This window comes from Pyrus communis, chromosome 9, assembly GCF_963583255.1.
Source record: "Pyrus communis chromosome 9, drPyrComm1.1, whole genome shotgun sequence".
NCBI lineage: Eukaryota > Viridiplantae > Streptophyta > Magnoliopsida > Rosales > Rosaceae > Pyrus > Pyrus communis.
Genome location: NC_084811.1, coordinates 22,348,243 through 22,367,705, shown reverse-complemented (window position 1 = coordinate 22,367,705; position 19,463 = coordinate 22,348,243). Strand labels below are relative to the sequence as shown.

Sequence of the window (19,463 nt, the reverse complement as noted above, 5' to 3'; positions counted from 1 at the left end):
CAACAGTAATTTAACTAAATTGCCAATAAATTTAAAGTATAAATTAAAACTAATAAATTATTAAGAGGGAATATATTTAACCCCTTCAGTTAGAGATAGTACCTGAGTATAACCTGACATTGTTCATTAACAAAATAATTTGTTGTAGGGCTATAATTCTGAACGGGGCTTTGCTAAGCCCTTTCAGTTGGAGATAGCGTAAGTACCCAAAAATTCTTCAAAGAGGAATATTGATTATCACCGGAAAATAAAGAAATCTTTGTTCCAACATAAACATCAGATGGAGAGAAAAAAAAATTCATTAGTTTTTGAATCTCTGTTCAAGCTTTACACAGTCTGGTTCTCTACAGGAGAAGTGGGCATTTTGAGACAGCTCCAGAAATATGCACATCTACTGACTGTACGGCTGAATAATTTGACATTATGCAGAGTGCCAAGTAGTAGAGCCAACATCAAATTTCGATCGGTACAGCGGGTTCTGAGGTTGGAGAAGATATACCGGCTCCATTTTTCTACGAAGATACACTCCCTGCGTCACCGATGCGCTTAAAAGTTTCAACTCCAATTTTCAGACACCAACAGGGTTCTGCAACTGGCAAGCAACAAGATTAGATAACAAAGCTTAAACAAACATATAGATTAAGACTTAAGGGCATTGTAGATGCTGGAAAATTTTAATACATGGCTCGGATCTATAATTTATGTATAAATCGAACGGACTGACCCGTTACTCCATGAATTGGTGGCACAAACATCACACTTGTAGGTGGGGAAGGAAATGCCAAACGATAAAGATATTATGACACTCACCATCTTGTCATGACTGTAGATGATAATCTAAAGTATACGCGTGAATGTCCGAAGGACTTGTGCCGGGCCTGAAAACAAACACCAAGCGTGTAGTATCATTTAGAATATATTCGATACTGGAAACATTCAACAGAAATTAAATTTGAAGAACTTGACAACGGAATAATTCAAATCTAGAAGTGGTTGAATTATTTTGATCATTAAAACAGCAGAAATTGCACTCATTCCAGTATGGGAGTTCAACTATTCTTTTGTAATTGGAAGATCATATAAACTGAACCTACCTTTTATTAATGGTACCATAGTGGAAATTGAGCTTTCCGGCCTTTACGTCTTCAATATACTGCAGCCAAAAGAGATACGAAACTGTGAAGTAAGATAAATTTCTACAAGAAATTGAATAGATGTTAGCATCTGAAAGACGTCCATACCAATTTTAAGGTAACAACCATTGACGAAAATGACAGAGAATCAAAAGGTATCTCATCAAGTGCAAAAAGCTGGCATTCTGATGATTCTGGACCTGGTGAAAAGTGGGGTGTCTTGAGCCTTGCTAAGAAAATTACATAAGTCTGCTCCGAAAAACACAACGCAAGCACAAATACATATTTATCAACTGTACATGAATTTGTTTATCTCGAAGAAAAAAGGTAAACTCAAGATTTCTCACTTACCTGGCCAATTAGTGGGATGTCCAATTGAGAAAAAGGAGACACCACTTCCACTTCTGCACATGCTTCTTCCCAAGTTTCCCTGATGGCTCCTTCTGCAGCTGATTCCCCAATTTCCATGTAACCTGCGGGAAGAGTCCTAGATGACAACACCAAACAATTAAATATACATCAAAGATACAAGATAGTACATTCAACACGATGAAATCTACTACCCCAGTTGCTGAGACATTACGACTAGTCAGGTGACCCTTCCCAAGTACAAACTTTATCCATTAACAAACATACCAAAGGCCATATGATGGTTGAATCTTCCTTTTGCAAAGTAGGACCTTGTTATCATGCTCAATCAGACAACCTACAACCTGTAAGCACCAGTTGAACAACACGTAAATTAATCACATTTGACATAAAACAATTACTCCTAATATGCATGGTACATATCATAAGGAGGACCAAACGTAGACAAACAAAATCCTGTGTCTATAGGCTCTGGAACTTCAAAATCAAATCCTGAGCACATAATATTTGGAATGCTTCCTCCTTTCCAAATTCGACCATAGCATTTATTCCAGATTTACAGTTATAGAAACTGACTCCAGTTGATGAAAAGAGGAAAAAGGTGAGCAGGACAAACTGGTGAATACTGAATAGTAGAAGCAGAGTTACAATTATAGGAAATTGGAGAACTGGTTCTCGAACAAATTGTATCTGAATTTAAAATCCATAAGATTTGGTATCTGAATTTAAATAACCGTGGAGCATTGGTCCTCAACTCTCACATTGGGAGGAGGCAAGTTGCAGATATCACTTTTAACACCGTTTTGACCAAAATATATCAACTGGTCAACAATATGATTTCATGGAGCGAAGCCAAGTTGGCTTTCAGAGTCTGGCCAATGGGGCTGCGGGACGAGGCTCAAGGTGGGGGTTCGGGTTTAGGATTGGGTGAGGCTGCGAAATGGGGGTTGGACCAACCTCCAATTTACTCTTACAAATAAATAAATGTTTGTCAGAGTGAACAGGTGCGTCAGTATGCGAAGGCACACATGCATAGAAAATCTACTAGACAGCACTATTGTGAAGAAAAGAACCAGGGTAGCCTTTCAAGTATCCAATCTGGTTTGAGTCTAAAACAACAGGTGAAGAAATAACATAGTTAAACTTATTTTTCATTACCATCAAAATCAGAATTTGGAATCAACAAAAACTCCTACAGTAACGTGAAAAATTATCCCAAACGTTGCAGAGTTACAAAAGGAAAAAAGAATATACAACTAATGCCAGTTTGGAAGCATCATGTGATCTAGATTTTAAGCGTAAGTGAGAGGAACACCTGGCTGGAATTGGGACAAATATCAAAGTTGCCCATTTGTCATAAATACTACATCTATGGATATCATAAATTTTAGACTAACCATGAAAACTTCATATTGTCATACAAAGGAAAGACAATAATCTACAAGATATTATGTATGAGATTGCTAAATTGCTATGTACTTACCCAATGTAAATCTTAATAAACAGACTGATGATGTATTAACAACTAAAGGAAAGAATTCAGTATATTTCGACTAATACTCAAAGTTTCAAACTCATTGTTATAACCTACATTATATTGAAAGACTTTGAATCATTTTTTCATGGATTGGCACATGCACAGCACAAATCAATAATTTGAACTGGAAAACAAACTCTAACTTGAATAGCATACCATTTTTGGGTTCTCATAGGCAATCCTCTCACAAACTGTGCATATAGCTCTTATCTTCTCCTCACCATCGGGTATCTCATACTTTGTTGGACCACCACATGACTGGCAGAAATTAATCTTACGAGCATTGCCCTTCACAGTAATAGAAACTAAATTTGTAAAGAAAATATGAAATAACCAATGAAAAGAAAATGTAGACAAGTAAACACAAAACCCTCAGTATGGGTTATAATCTGTAATGTATAACATCGTCTACTTATCGTAGAAAACATAGATGATCACCACACGAAAGCCTCAATATGGGTGGTAATCTGTAATGTATAACATCGATTACTTATCGTAGAAAACATAGATGATGACTTGTTAAAGATATGCAAGCAGGCAAATGAAAAAGCTGCAATCTTTAATCAATCTGAAATGCACTACACACCCCACTTTGATTCCATGACTTATTTACTTGGTACAATACGTTGTCCTTTTGAGTTCAAGCTATGCCTATGTCAACCAATTTTTCTTGCAAATACAACAAATGATAAAGGGATGCCAAAAGAAACTTCTAATTACTAAATATACTCAAATTAAGAGGTCAACCAAATCTGTCCTCAATTATAAACTAGATACAAACAAGTGCTTTAACTTCAAATTTTCAATATTTAACAAAAAAAAAAAACCACAACGCCAGCATCAAAAGCAACCAAATTTCTCCAGAACCCACCAAATAAATTAAACATCCAATTCCCAAAAATCCATATCAAACCCATCATTACAAAAAGGGAAAAAAAAAAGAAAAAGAAAACAGAGGCTTACAGCAGACTGAACCGTAACTGAAGACGAAGGGCCATCTGGGTTGGACCCAGAAGGAGCTGAGGACATGCTGAAAGCTCCAAAACGAGGGCGGCGAGTGGAAGAGGACCAAGTGGTGGTAGTTGTGGACAATAACGTTGATGACGAAGAAGAAAAGGAATAAGATAATGATGGGTTGGAGCAGGTGGAGATAGAAAGGAAGGAGAGGCTACCACCTGTAGCAGAATATGGCTTCCAGCGATGAGAAACGAAGCCTGATGAACAACCCAAGATCTGTCTGTTCTTTAGCATTATATATACACACACACACATATATATGTTTTTTTTTTTTGAAGAACCACACACATATATATGTTTCTCCTGAATTTTTTGACCCAGAAGATTATCAAAACCCGATAGACTCAATCAACCCCAAAAAAATTATACAGACGCTGGTTTTAGAAACCAGAGTTACAACAACAGTATCAATATCATTTTTATTTTTCATTTTTTTCTTATATCAGGCTTTTTTGTTTTATGGACTATTTAGGCCATCTCCAACCGTAGCACTAATCTTTCAAGATATTAATATTTTAATGAACAATACAGAATCATATTTGCTCTCATCTCCAACCGATGGTCAAAGGGCCATAGGGCTCGTTTTAGCTCTATCATAAAAAACCGTCTCCAACCGTAGCCATCTGATCCTCCAAGATATTAATATTTTAATGAACAGTATAGGATCATATTTGCCTCCATCTCCAACCGAGAGTCAAAGGACCATAGGGCTCATTTTAGCCCTATCACAAAAAACCGTCTCCAACCGAGAGCCAACTGGTCATAGGGCCAAACATAATTTATTAGTTAAATTTAATGTTGTTTCATGTTACTTAATTTAATTTAATGTTGTATAATGGCTTAGGAATTTATAGGAAAGAAATAGAATATAAAAAAAAAATTAAAAATTTTGTAAAGAAAAGAAAAAGGCCTACCATTCATGTCGGCTATAACCGATAGGAATAAGTACAATGTTGTTGGATATAACCGACAGAAATAATGAAAATTCTAGCCAGCCCCAAGCTGGCTAGCTGAGTTGGGCTAGCCGGTTGGCCCTTTGGCCCTTTTTTGTCCAGTGGGGCCCACAAGCCATTTGGCCTAGCCTTCAGTTGGAAATGGTTTTTGAGCTATTTTTGACCCTCTAGACCCTTCGGTTGGAGATGATCTTACGGTTGGGAAGTCAACTTTAATTAACATCAGGCTATTTTTTTTCTTTTAAAATGCTATTTGTTTTGTGAACTAATTACAATTGACAAGTTCACTTAGTACTACGGTATAGTGTTCTTACTCTTTTGTCAATAAGTCTTAAATTTGATTCTCTTCAAATATGAATTTAAACTACATTACTATTAACTCATTGTGAGTCTTAGCCTTTAGCCCACTCCCATAAATTCTCTTTTGCTCAAAAAACTACGATTGGCAAGTCAACCTTAAATTCTCTCTTGAAATTTTTGAAATGTCATGAAATTATAAAAAAAAATTCAATTTGTCATGTAAACTAAAATTTTAAGCGATTTGTTGTATTAACTTTTCGAAGTCAATAATTTAACATTTGATTTTATTACCGTTAAGTTTTAAATCCAAAATACTTGCACGTAGCTTGTATTCATGCTCTAGCAAGTTGGAATCCAAGCATGGCTTGCTGCTCTTCTCCCACCACCATTGCCTGAGGCTGAGGCTTAGCTTCCAATGTTGTGTTGTGGTGGTTGCCTCGTGTTTTGGCAGTCTAATAAGCAAACTTTATCTTTGCTTACCCAAGAACCCTGGTTCATGGCGTGTGCGTGGGAAGCGCTCACAACATAGTTCAATCAAGAACAAATTATTCTCTGATATCAAGTCGAAAATAAAATATTTGTTGTAAATTTCGTTCTGTACTTGCGGTACAACGTAAACCGGCTAAAAAACTACTAACTTGACTTGACTAGTAATCGGCTTAAAACTACAAACTTTAATAAAAATGTGATGAAATGTTACATCTTCTAGCTACCTCTGGTTACACTAAATTAGCAGGCTTGAAGCATCATCCCTCCGCAGCCAGTTTACAGTATAATGATTGATATGCTGCACTGCAAAGCTTGAACTTTTCCTCTGCAGCTGCCTGCATCAATGTAACCTAATCATCAGTCTCTGTACAACTAGATTTGTGTATACGAGTCTGCTAAAATTGCAAAATAGGCCGCCTGAGCGACTGGTGCTCAATTTATTTCCAGGCGTTGGATCATCTTAACCACTTGCAACGGATATTCAATTCCACTTATAGTAAATAACCCAGGACTCGGAATACGGTAAATACTTACAATTGCTTCGTCAACGTGTAGCTTAGCTAGGAAATATTAGGTAAATAGTAGTATAGTGCCCGTGAATGATTTACCACTTAACAGTCTGGTAAAAATACTATGATTTTCTCGTTCTAAATATGATAAGCGAAATTACTCTTACTTTACTACTCATGGCATTCTGTGTCAAAGATCGGTTAGATCATATTACCTTGGAAGAACCCTGGTGACGATCTGGATGCCATTTCAGCGCACAGATTCGATACCTGAAATTGTTAAGCGTAGGATTTGGGTGAGATGATAAAGAATATTAATATATGAGTGGACAAGAGTGATTGAGAAGTAAAAATGCAACCCAGCTAAAAGAACTCACGCATTCTTGACATCATCAAGTGTTAGAGGACCCGAAGCATGCAACCCGAGGGCCAACCTTTCATCTGACTCCATATTCTCAGGCTCAGATTCATATTGATACTCTTCCTTATTGTTATGTCTCCAATTCCAAGACCTCCCATGGTTAGAGTAATTACTAGAGCTCCTCCACTGTGAATTCTCTTCATTAATGAATGACCAATAATAAAATTTGTTTCCACCAAACATGGATCGGAAAATGGTCTCCACGTCTTCATCTTCTTCACAAAACCGGAAATCATCTGAAATGGCAATGGACTGAGATCGTATGAAAATGAACTAAAAAAAATCAGGACATAACATCAATCATGCAAGGAATATGTAAGGTGCCCTGATGCACAATTTATGCTCAAAAGGTAAAACTATATACCGCAGACTTACACCCAATGATCTCTGTTGAACAAAGGGAACACTTGAGCCCTCAAGAAAGGCTCCAATGAAAATTCTACCAAGAATACAGGCAGAGTATTTCCTGAATGAAGCAACTAAAATACATGCCCACCCTGACCCAGGTTAACAGATGCACCGGTCATATATCTAATTCAACAAGATCTACTACATGTCCTTTTCTGCATAACTACTTTCTTACTTCTTCCGTATTTCCAGGCTCCTTGATTGCCTGCCTTCTTGGACCCCTTGGCGGAATATTGCTTTTTAAACCATGAGGTGCCTCTGCTTGAAGATGGCTCCTCATCATCATACTCATTCTGCCAACTCTGCAACATTCAAAAGATATACAATTGCAATTAAAAAAAAAGATATATAATTCCAAGGTAATTAAAAATTTTGAAACAGAACAAAATAGAATGACGATAAAAAGTTCAAAAGTTCACCCATGCATAAATTAAAAGTGCCAACAAAAGTACAAAGATGAGGAATCCATGAGAAAGAGAAATATATCAAACCATTATTAGGATAAAAAAGAAAGTCATTGGACAATACAAGAAGACACCGCTAAAAAAAACAGGCTGTTGCTGGAAATCATAATCATCAAAAGTGGGAAACCAAGAGAAGGTGTTCTATATCAGTGAAATTCATTTCTGTACAAGTATTTTACAAAGGAAAAAGGCGAAAAAGGTTAAAAAAGACAGTGCTCTTTCCTGAAACTTTAAGAATCATCCACACAACGGACTTTAACGTCCCATGGAATATAGGTAAAATATGTTAGGAATGCAAAATAAAAATTTGATATCGAGGGACATTTTTTTTTTTTTTACCGAAATTTGATAGGAGGACTGGAAAATGACTAGATGCAATACATTTGAAAGTCATTTATTTAGTGTCTTTGTTGTAATCAGTAGTGTTTTAGTAGTAGCTTTGTAGTGCTTGAGTAATTCATTGGTAGTGTTCTTGTAGTGCATTTATAACAACAATTGGTATAAAGTTCCTTGGTACTTCAAGTTTAAGGTCCCTCATCTAAACATAGCATTTGGAAATTTCCGGCAGAAGATTATTAACAGGTGAAAGTTAAATGTGATGACAAGCACCAATTTCATAATATAATATGAAACAAGTTACAACAAGAATGGAGAACCTGAAATAAGAAGTCTGCATAAGCATTGACATTGCGCGTTAAAGTTTGCTTTCCATGGAACCTTCTGGGCCTTTTTCCATAGTTGTTAAATCTCTGCAAATAAAAAGATGCATTCACTGTCAGAATTAAGAAATAGAATATAAGGTCTTATGACTCAAAAGGAGAAAGAATGGGGATAAGGAAACAAAGAATGCAAATGAACAAAAAAATTTGACACGTCCTAAAAGAAATGTACAGCATCACATTAGATGGAAACAGAACTTTGAATAAATTCATTTGGTTAACATAAAATAAAAATTGAAATGCAGAAAAATAGACAAAATTAACAAAGCTACAACCTAAGGACGATTACATGGTCCTTCTTCATGCCACAAACTGGCCACTTACTAGACAACGAGAAAAGAAAACATATGCTTGAAATTGTTTTAACACTTTGACCCAACCCTGTGCAGGCTAAGCATTATGGCAAAGACGCCTATTTATTTATTTTTCAGACGAGTATGGCTCCTAAAATACTCTAATGGTATAACACATACCTATGTAATACGTTTGGTTCCAAAAGTACCTGTTTTTTCCACATAATTGAGAAGAGTACGGGACACGGAAGTAATTTTAAAACCTATTATGCGAATTTACTGACTGGGCAGAGGATTGAGGCATGAGTATGCTCAGCCTGGGCTGCTATGTAGGCTAGAAAGGGGGGAGTGTTACAGTGTGCTGTTAACACTATCCATCTGTATGTTCTCTCTTTATATTGCAGCAAAGATATAAGGACAGCTTTCAATCTGTAACATTTTCCAATCATTTGTTAAAAGCTAATGTCTATGGACTCATTTCCAAATTCAATAATTTGCAAACAAGTTTGGAGATATATATTTAGTGGCAAAAACCAGAATCAGGGATGAAAATACAGCACATAATTGGTATGGTTTAGATACTCATAAAAGAATACTATGCAAGGAATATTCCCAAAATATGGACTGAATATGAGTAGAGAAGATGGATGACGATAGAACATAACAATTTGAATTGCCATTGACTTTTCAAGAAAAGGTAGAAATGCAACACACACATATGTCGAGATGATAAGGGTCAACTCCTTGAACCAACGTTCCTATCAGTTCCGGAGAAAATATATGACATCTCATTTCAATTTCCATACATGAGTTCTTATGCGTTTCTACAGCCCTTCAAGTGATGAATAGCATCTCGTTGAACCTTACTAAATTCTGAACAGCATTTCAAAGGTCCTTTTGCATTCAGGGTTAAAATTCTCATAATTTCCAAACAATTAAAAGTGAGTACCCTGCAGGATGCAATAAGCGACAGTTGTGCCCTAGTTTATCGTTCGAAAGCTTGAATTTTTACTGCAATGCACTGCCTAATTGGTGAGGAAACTCAAATTTCAATCCATCAACTTCAGCTCAGAAGTCCCAACTACGCATTTTTTTCAGATAACGATAACAAAATTCTTTCTTTTATCAAATCCCCAGAACAAAATGAAACATAACCCACAAAATTCCATCGATTTCTCACTTCCACTAAGTTTTCACAGCCAAACCAAGCACAGAAGCAAAAGGCAAACATTAAGCGTAACAAAGAAAAAAAAAAACCAAAATTACCAATTTTTTTGGATTCTTAATTATCTTATATCAACACAAAGTGGGCATCCCCAATAACCCAAATCACCAAAAGTTTCAAACTTTAGCAGAAATTATCAAAATTAAACAAAATGGACATTGACCCAGAAACATATACACATAGCTGATGAATATATACATACATATATATATATATATAGAGAGAGAGAGAGAGAGAGAATTACAGGTTCTGAGTAGGATCGTCGCTTACGATCCAAGACAGGGGTGGAATGAAAGAGGGCGGCCCTCACATAAATGCAGCAGTTGGGATTGGAGATTGTGAGAGCCGCTTTCATGGCGGTGTTCATTTTGCTTGAAATATGATTGTCGCAGAAAGGCAGAGGCAGCTCATCAAAAAGGAAGAAGCAGAGGTGAAGCCCACGGCCCTGAACCTACGCTTACGCTAAGCCGATATAATTATTGTTCGCAAACGTTATTCGGTAGGATTATGGGTCGGCATTTCAATGTCTACCGATCTTATTGGGTTGGCAACGGGGCGGGGCGGAGAGGGGCTGCCCCTCCTCCATCCGATTTTTCTTCGGGGCGTTTCTAGGCCCACCGGACCTAAACCCATTAGGCTTCTACAGTTGCCAAGACCGTTACCAAACGAAAGAAGTACATCTTGTAAAGATATAACCTTTTAATAAGTTACAATTGCAAACCTTGATATATAAAATACCAAAAATATATTTAAAATACACCAAATTGTTAATTTTTCCAAAATACAACAAGTGTCGTCTTTGACAATTTAGGGCAATGTGGGAATGATATAAAGGGGCCTCCTAGCCTTCCAATAAATTTTTTTTGGACAACGTAACCATGTCAAATTTTCACAAATAAAATCCCCACTTAATCAACGTCAACATCTCACTTCAACTAATCAATAATCTTACTAAATAATTTGTTGCTTCATCTGCCATGAAGTTATGGTTTAAGGTTCATTCGTGAAAAAAAAAAGGTGCATGATTGCTAAAGAGATAAGAGAATCCGCTTGGGTTTGTGGGGAAAAGGTAATATACAATTTAATTTGTTATTGTTAGGAAACAATGATATGTTAATATAATAATTGTAGGCTCTAATTACCCTTTTTAAATGCATTGTGATATCTAAACTATTTTTTTTTTTATTAATTTGTTGTTAGGAAATTCAACATGTGCGTTTGAAATATATAGAAGGATAAAAATTGGGTCCCTCTGAACTACTTGCATGCGCTTAACGCTGCTGCCTCTTTGAAGAACACTTTGGGTAAGGCCTAACTTGTTAGGGATCATGTTGAGTGACACTATTAGCCGCATAAAACTTGCCACATGATAAAGAACAAACTACAAATAAACTTCTTAAATAAACTTAACACAAACAGATTGACCAAAAAAAAAAAGGAAGACAAATAGAAGCGGATGCCAAATCAAGACGAAAACAAATAAATAAAATTGACAACTTTCCATATATCATAACTAGAGAAACCAAACCAAAGGAGAAATGAAGGAGATTAAAAGAAGTGATACACAAACCAAACAAGAGACGAACTGAATGCACAACGAGTGATCGAATCCGCTATGATGTCATGTTACCAATTAAGGATGTAAAAAGAAGGAAAACTTATTGCAAACTGTGATTCTTAATTAGTTTACAAAGATAAGGTGTATGCATAAAGATCTTAAAGCTATAAATTGCCGAGATTGTTACTTAACGGAAGGACTAAACTTGTCAAGACTTACTGTCTAGTGATATTTCTCTTCACTTTGAAGTAAAAGGTTTTAAGTTTGAATCTCGTGAATGGCAAATTCGATATCAAATTAAGTTGCTCATTGTGTGGCTTAGCCGAACTCCCCCTCCCCCTAGTGTAAAATTATCGATGTACTAAAAAAAAAAACTCTAAACAAACATAAAATAATAAAAAAAATCTAATACGTAAAATATCAAAATTATCCAAACTTAAATTATACCAAATTGAGAAATATAAGAGGAGGTATGATGACGCTCTGAACTTGAATTCATGAGGGTTAGAGACCTATTAGGTGTGTCTTTTTCAGGATCATGAACGAAATTGTATTGTTTTTACGTGTGAATAAGAGTAACTACCCTATAAATCAGAGAGTTTTTATCGAATTATTGAGAGAATTGTCCTTAATTTTTGTGTTATTATATCATCATTTATGAAATGGCTTCTTCACTTTCCAAATGTCAGCCAACACGTCACTATCCTAATGTTCACTTAGACATTTGGATTGAAGTTTAAGGGGAAGTTGGATATTTTAATTTATCTAATATGTGGACCCATGAATTTTCAAAAACAAGAAGAAAAATAAGAATGAGGATCCTTTTCAGATCGTCTTTGTGAGGATCCTGGAGATTCTCTAATTACATATGTTCATCGTACATCATGCAATCAGTTTTCGTCAAATACTATTTATATTTATTTTAAATAAAAAGATTTACAATGATTTCTGATCACACAATATATAATGAATGAATGTAATTAGAGGATTCTCAAGATCCTCACAAAGAGAACCCAAAGAGGATCCTCAATAAAAAAATAACGAAACAAAATAAGTAGGGAATGTATGAAAAGAAAATTTTCTAAATAAAGAAAGCATACCTCCTCTTAATGAACTTGACCCATGAAATGCATTGGTGCATTACATAGTTTGATGAGTAGGTGTCTAGGTGGCCGTGCCCAAAAGAAGACTGTTAAAAAGAAAATAGTTTCTCTAGCGTACATGCGGGACCAAAGCAGCCATGATAGCCAGCTCCAAAAGATGTTCTTCACATGGATAAAGATGTGCAATTAGATCCCATTTCCAACTAAACAATGCCTTTATCATACATCACTATACCAAAAAGTATACCTCTTAACTGACAATGGGGTAATTCTCAGCTCTGGTGTTAATTACCAATTAATGATGCTATTTTTTCGACTGTTAGATTGTAAATTTATTTCACAAAGACGAGATAAATAATCATTCTCAAATAAATTTGAATTCCATATCATTACATTGCTTTTTATTTTGTTACGAACTTATTGTCACTCAACCACTTCGTCAAATGCGTTGTTTCCTCCCCATTTCTTAAGCAAACATAGTCAATAACTAAATGAGGCAATATTAGTCATTTCTTGCTCTTTGATTACTCCACCGTTATTCATTTGACAATAAAATTTAGTAACCAATTGTTATTCGTTGTAACATTACAGCTACAATTAACTATTTACATGATGGTCAAGTAATCAATTATTATGATGATAACTTTGTGTTGTATATAAAATTAATTCTCTAACATCCATTGTGCTGACACCCTTCGCAATTCATTGGATTACTCATAAATTATTAAAAGGATTAATTGGATTATAAAATTTAAAAAGAAAACTAAAGAATGTTTAGGAAATTTTAAAAGAAAAAAAAAACTTTTGTAGAATGATTTGGAACCCATCTGGATTCAAATTATGAGATCTTAAGGATTATCACATCTTAACCATTTATTATGTATCGTACGGTCAGAAATCATTTTTTATATTTAAAATTAAATATAAATAGTACCTGATAAAAACTGATTACACGATGTATGATGAACATGAATCCTCACAAAATGAATCCAGAAAAGATCCTCTTCCTTTGTAGAAGCCTGGCTCAAAGATGTGTCACCACGTTGTGCGCTTCGCCGGTAGTTACGCGTTTCACGTTTCCGTTAAGAGAGAGTCTTATTACATGTGTTTGATCCGCCGTTAGTTTAGCCGTTGACGAACTCCACGTTTCCGTTAAGCGAGGAGGAGCGATAAGATAGGCGAAACGAGCGAGCGTCCGTGGAAGCGGCCGCACGGGAACACACCACGCCGACATGATCTCCCATCAGTTGGAAACTGAATTGCTGAGTTGGCAATTTGCTGTTTTCGCAAAAACACACCGTCCCCGTATGATTACTGCCACCCCAACCCCACATACCTCCCACCCACTTGGATAAAGCGATTCAAGGGGCATCCTATTTGGCTGAATAAAAAGTTCTCTTTTGCATGACCAATTTGCCCTCCTCTCCTTTATAATTTGACAACCATACAAGTACAAGGGTATTCCTGGAAACTAAGTTTGGTAGTACCTATTTGCCGTCTTTTTATTTCTTTTTTCTCTAAAAAAAATCAGATCAGGCAGTTCAATCTTTTGGGAGTCCAAAAAGACTAACATAGGCATTTTAATCTTCTTTAACATTATCGTGTGATTCACCCAATTCCCAGAAATTGAACTCAAAATATGTCATGTGGAATACGAGCCTGAAATTCGTCTCCAATCACTGATAACATATTTTTTTGTAGGGAAGTGTTATTGGTACTCCAAAAATTTCATTCTACACTCCTCACAAGTGTATTTTTTTTCCAAATATATAAAGTTTGGAGTGTAGAATGAGATTTTTTGAGTGCCAATAACATTTTCCTTTTTTGTATGATCAACTAACTTATGCCATACTTGCACTCTACAAATTGTTACTATACCTAACCAATAGTTGTTCATATTGAGATAATTAGCAACAAAACTAATGATGTATAGTTTGATCTTGTTGTAAGTGTACTTATTTACTTTATTAAAATATTGCAGATGTTTTATTGCCTTGGGCATAGTGGCATAACCTAATAGACTAGAGCAGATGTGATTTTTCTATGAACAGAAAAAAAAAAGTATGATATTAAACATAAATCCTCTTCAATCTATGTTGCAATTGAAGGAAGTGCTCGCCACTTAGGTGTCACACCTCAAAACAAATATTTACTAATGAAGCTCCTACAATAGTTTAACCCACATCGACATAGTTACGACCAACAAGACATATAACATACGACAACCCAATTCGGGGTACCATTTGAAATTTGAAGGACAAAATCATGTTAAACTTTTTTGAATAAAACTACAATTACCAAAGCTAAGTCCTAAAAAAAAAAAAATCTTATTAATATGCTCACTCTGTTCGATTTGTTAGTGATTCAAATTTAAAAAGAAAAAATAAGTAACAATTTTAGTAATTCATTTGGGAAAGGGGGTTCTGAAATTAACCATGATTCCCAATATACCCTCGGTAACAAAACCAAAGGACAGGTGGGCCATTAGCAGTAATGGCAGGGGCACATCCGTCCTCACAAATCACAAAGACCGAAAGCGATGCCAGCTGTTTCCACCATCAACGTGACTTGTCATGGGGTCCGTTGATCAGATATTCCCAACCGACGGTCAGGATCTGAAGATGGCGAATTTGGGTTCATTTAAGGTGAATTTCATTTGGGAGAGCTTCCTTTTTTAAAACAAAGAGGGCGGGTACATCAGCCAGTCTCTTAACAAAGAGAGAGAAAAGAAACACACAACCCAAACAGTTTCTTCCATTTCCATTTCCATTCAAAGGTACAACCTTTTTTCATTTTCCCTTTGTTTTTTGCATTGATTTCGTTTCGTTTGATGGATTTTTATCTGGGTTTTGCTTCATTGTCGTTTATTCGAGCAATATTCTAATCTAATTTAAACTACGAGAATGGGGATTCGAAGTTGAATATGGTTCTTGAAAAAATTGATGGGTTTTGCTTGATCATCTGGAATATTACCGGCATTTGTGATTTGGGAAGGCATGTTATGTGTTTGTAGTTTGGTCTCTGTGGTGGGTTTAGGTTCACAAACTTGGTTAGGCATTGGATTGATATTGCCTTTCAATTTTTCGTGTTTCTGTGATGGTCTGCACAACTTGATTGCTTTTATGGAATAAAGGAATGTGGCAACAATGGTGCTGTTTGTGTCATCGTTTGATGCTGATTTCGATATGTTGATTTCCCATCATTTATAAATTGCCAGCATTTGTAGATGCAAATGAATCTGATCTGAGGGATGAACTATTGTTTTGCAATAATTTGATCCAATTGTTTGGTTTCTTTCTGCAGAAAGCAATAGAAAATGGCAGATTCCGAAGACATCCAGCCCCTTGTTTGTGACAATGGTACTGGAATGGTCAAGGTACATGTCCCGGAACACCATTCTTTTATGATCCTGTGATGGCTTTCTCTTTTAAATTTATGGAGGGCTTTTTTAAGTACTGAATGTTTGAGCTGATCTTGGTGATGCAGGCAGGATTTGCCGGAGATGATGCTCCAAGGGCTGTATTTCCCAGCATTGTAGGTCGCCCTCGTCACACTGGTGTGATGGTTGGTATGGGCCAAAAGGATGCCTATGTAGGGGATGAGGCTCAATCAAAGAGAGGTATCTTGACCTTGAAATATCCAATTGAGCACGGTATTGTTAGCAATTGGGATGACATGGAGAAGATCTGGCATCACACATTCTACAATGAGCTCCGTGTGGCTCCAGAAGAGCATCCAGTCCTCCTGACAGAAGCACCCCTTAACCCCAAGGCCAATCGTGAAAAAATGACTCAAATTATGTTTGAGACATTCAACACCCCGGCTATGTACGTTGCAATTCAGGCTGTCCTTTCCCTATATGCTAGTGGACGTACAACTGGTGAGCAATTCAATTGAGTAATTGATATGTTTTCTCTGTATGATGCATCATGTATTATCATCATTATCAGAAATGTTTTGGAACCAAAAATAGTTCCGTTGGATCTCATAGAAGAAGAAATACAGGTGAAGTAATCAAACATTTTATCTTTTTATGTTTGCTATATTAAAAGTGCGGACAACTATATGCACCTCATTATTAAAATGTCCTTATAATGAAAAAAAGAATCGAATGCATGCTCAGAACATGAGCTCTTCTACGTCATGTGTTGCTCTCTGATGGGCAACCCGTTCGAGCAGTCTATCAAATATATCATCTAATTTCCATTTCCCTTAATCTATTGCACGATTGTATTCATGGTTTTGCTTCGGGAACAAAATATCTCTGTGCCAAGGTTCATTAGTTATGCTAAGGAGTAAGTTAGTAACAGATGATATTTGTGAAACTACTGCTCTAGAATTCTTGAAAGAAAAAACAATGTTGGTTTTTAGAGTCTCAAAGATAGTGGTAAAACTTGCATTCTAATGCAGTCATGTATGTTTTTCTGTTTAGGTATTGTTCTCGACTCAGGAGATGGTGTGAGTCACACAGTTCCAATTTATGAAGGGTATGCCCTCCCACATGCCATCCTTCGTTTGGACCTGGCAGGTCGTGATCTTACAGATGCTCTCATGAAAATTTTGACTGAACGTGGTTACTCTTTCACCACTACTGCTGAGCGGGAAATTGTGAGGGACATGAAGGAGAAATTGGCCTATATTGCTCTCGACTATGAACAAGAGCTAGAGACATCAAAGACCAGCTCATCCGTGGAGAAGAGTTATGAGCTACCTGATGGGCAAGTAATCACCATTGGAGCTGAAAGATTCCGCTGCCCTGAAGTCCTCTTCCAGCCATCCATGATTGGAATGGAAGCTGCTGGTATCCATGAAACGACATACAACTCTATTATGAAGTGTGATGTTGATATTAGGAAGGATCTGTATGGAAATATTGTCCTCAGTGGAGGCTCCACTATGTTCCCTGGAATTGCTGATAGGATGAGCAAGGAGATTACAGCCTTGGCTCCAAGTAGCATGAAGATTAAGGTTGTAGCACCGCCAGAGAGGAAATACAGTGTCTGGATCGGAGGCTCCATTTTGGCATCCCTCAGCACCTTCCAACAGGTAATGTGTCGTGTATGTGTGTGCGTGTCTTATCAACCGAGAACAGCTAAAACACCTCCTTTTGTTCCTTTTCTTCTCTGTCAAAATACTAATACGACAATTCACTTGGTAACTTAACGTATTTATACTGAACGATATTTCTATTTCTGAGTGCAGATGTGGATTGCAAAGGCAGAGTACGATGAGTCTGGTCCCTCAATTGTTCACAGGAAATGCTTCTAATCGCGCAAAGCAAGCGGCGGACAAAGAATTTACACATAACAGATTTTGTACTACAGAAAGGCTTCTTCTATTTAAGTGGTTGCAGAATTTCTTTTTCTATTCATTTTCGAATTTCATTCATGTCGATTTCTGTGTTTGTTATGTTGGGACATGAGCATGGAGGCTAGCAAATTATGATTAAGATTCAATTTTTTCATTACTACTGTTTTGTTGTAGAGAAATTATGTATTGTTACCGATTTGGTTTGGTTGAAATCAAGAATCCCCGTCACTACCCCTTTTGGTTTCTACTTTGTACCATGATTTGCCAATACAGGAGTTGACAGTGCAAGCTGACAGTGTCTGAGATTTTTTACTGTTAAGGCGCAAATAACATAGGACATAGGAGGTGTTTGGTTTATTAAAAGTTAAGGTGGTGAAGCTATGGTAATCGAATGGGGCAAGTGTGGTGAAATGCAATGGTCATAAACCACTTGTTCAGTGATTAACGTAACAAAATCGTCGTCATGTTTGTAAGTAATATGAATTCTTCGCCGACATGAAATTCTTTTGATGAAGCCCACTCATTATAATCAACTGCGCCACTAGATTTTTTGACAATTGAATTTTATTATAACGAGGCCGAAAGCTCAATTTTCTTGCGTTTTGTCTGCAATTTTGCTATCACTTTTCATGATGCCCACTGAATGCTTTTTTTATTAGAATTAAATTTAGTGGTACGAGATTAACATCAGTAGAGATTTGCTTGAAGATTTGTAGAATTGACAACTGCTTTTGCTTTTACTTTCAACTTCTTCTTTCATGTATAGTGACTTTTTCGATAAATCTCTAGATTATGATGAATTATGTAAAAGAGATGAAACATTTTAAAAATATTGTAAGCAACAATTACGGTAGCGAGAATCGAATTTGGTGCATAAAAAGCTTCCAATTTCTTATTAGCCTTTGTTTTGCTGTCTTTATGCCATGGCCAAAGACAAGACTTATTGACTTTTTGCCTGATTTTCAAGAGAAAGGTCACTGCCTTGGTGTCGCTGGCCGTGACAAGAGGGATAGGAAGAGGGGGCCAATGACACCAGATAAAGAAGCTTTTCTCCCAATGGCGAGGCCTCGAATTCATGGTAGTGATTGCCCCCTTCTATGTGATAAGCTATAGGAAGAGGGGACCAGTGACGCAGGACAGAGAAATATGTAATTTTTTCCCATAGTGAGGTTCGAGTCACCAACTTGGAGCCGCCAAAAGGTGGGTGACACTTTTATGGTGGGCATAGTTCAATACCCAATGATGGTAGCCAACAAAGTATACGATATAGATGTCTTGACTTGCAACCCAAGTAATTATTCTTTCTGATAAAGCAAACAAGAACAAAAGAGAACACAACAAATTGAAAGACTTCAAAATAATGGCTTTGCATTGTAAAAGAAGATAGGATAAGAATTCTGCATTTCAGAATTACACCACTGGTTTTCCACCTACCTGAGGACCAATAAGGTTTCACGTACTTCACTAGCTGGACATTCTTAAAACACTAACAGTAACTGAAAAGGCGTAACAAAACAAATTTATTGAAACGAAACACATTGCACAGCTTTTGGGTGTATACAGACTCCAACTTATGAACCCCGAAAAAAATCTGAAGCTTACCCATAACCTTTGCCTAGGGTGCATGGTTTTAAGGAGAGAAATGAGTTTATATA

General features: G+C 36.4%; 3 protein-coding genes across 7 annotated transcripts; 1 reads left to right on the top strand and 2 right to left on the bottom strand.

Annotated features, from left to right (window-relative positions):
• Positions 1 to 206: 206 nt before the first annotated feature.
• LOC137745690 (nudix hydrolase 23, chloroplastic-like) lies at positions 207 to 4,315 on the bottom strand. Of its 5 annotated transcripts, none has more exons than XR_011069712.1 (8): positions 4,003 to 4,315; positions 3,196 to 3,327; positions 1,770 to 1,846; positions 1,485 to 1,620; positions 1,242 to 1,333; positions 1,095 to 1,153; positions 811 to 878; positions 207 to 586 (listed from the first exon to the last, which is right to left on the bottom strand). XR_011069712.1 is itself a non-coding variant. In XM_068485690.1 (8 exons), the coding sequence occupies exons 1-7, from the start codon at positions 4,309 to 4,311 to the stop codon at positions 818 to 820; spliced, it is 915 nt and encodes a 304-aa protein (XP_068341791.1). In that variant the 5' UTR covers positions 4,312 to 4,315; the 3' UTR covers positions 212 to 586; positions 811 to 817. The 5 variants fall into 5 exon arrangements, 2 of the variants coding, with proteins under 2 accessions (XP_068341791.1, XP_068341790.1); XR_011069711.1 differs by having other exon boundaries at positions 208 to 592; XR_011069710.1 differs by having other exon boundaries at positions 210 to 586; positions 725 to 878; positions 1,242 to 1,382.
• Positions 4,316 to 5,843: 1,528 nt separating this feature from the next.
• LOC137745916 (uncharacterized) lies at positions 5,844 to 10,353 on the bottom strand. Its single transcript, XM_068485948.1, has 6 exons — positions 10,082 to 10,353; positions 8,257 to 8,349; positions 7,312 to 7,438; positions 6,685 to 6,964; positions 6,523 to 6,577; positions 5,844 to 6,133 (listed from the first exon to the last, which is right to left on the bottom strand). Exons 1-6 carry the CDS (start codon positions 10,202 to 10,204, stop codon positions 6,056 to 6,058), a joined length of 756 nt encoding a protein of 251 aa, XP_068342049.1. The 5' UTR covers positions 10,205 to 10,353; the 3' UTR covers positions 5,844 to 6,055.
• A 4,833-nt stretch (positions 10,354 to 15,186) lies between these two features.
• LOC137745208 (actin-like) lies at positions 15,187 to 18,043 on the top strand. The gene is made up of 5 exons (XM_068485123.1): positions 15,187 to 15,274; positions 15,802 to 15,874; positions 15,985 to 16,378; positions 16,931 to 17,544; positions 17,701 to 18,043. The coding sequence occupies exons 2-5, from the start codon at positions 15,815 to 15,817 to the stop codon at positions 17,764 to 17,766; spliced, it is 1,134 nt and encodes a 377-aa protein (XP_068341224.1). The 5' UTR covers positions 15,187 to 15,274; positions 15,802 to 15,814; the 3' UTR covers positions 17,767 to 18,043.
• Positions 18,044 to 19,463: the final 1,420 nt, after the last annotated feature.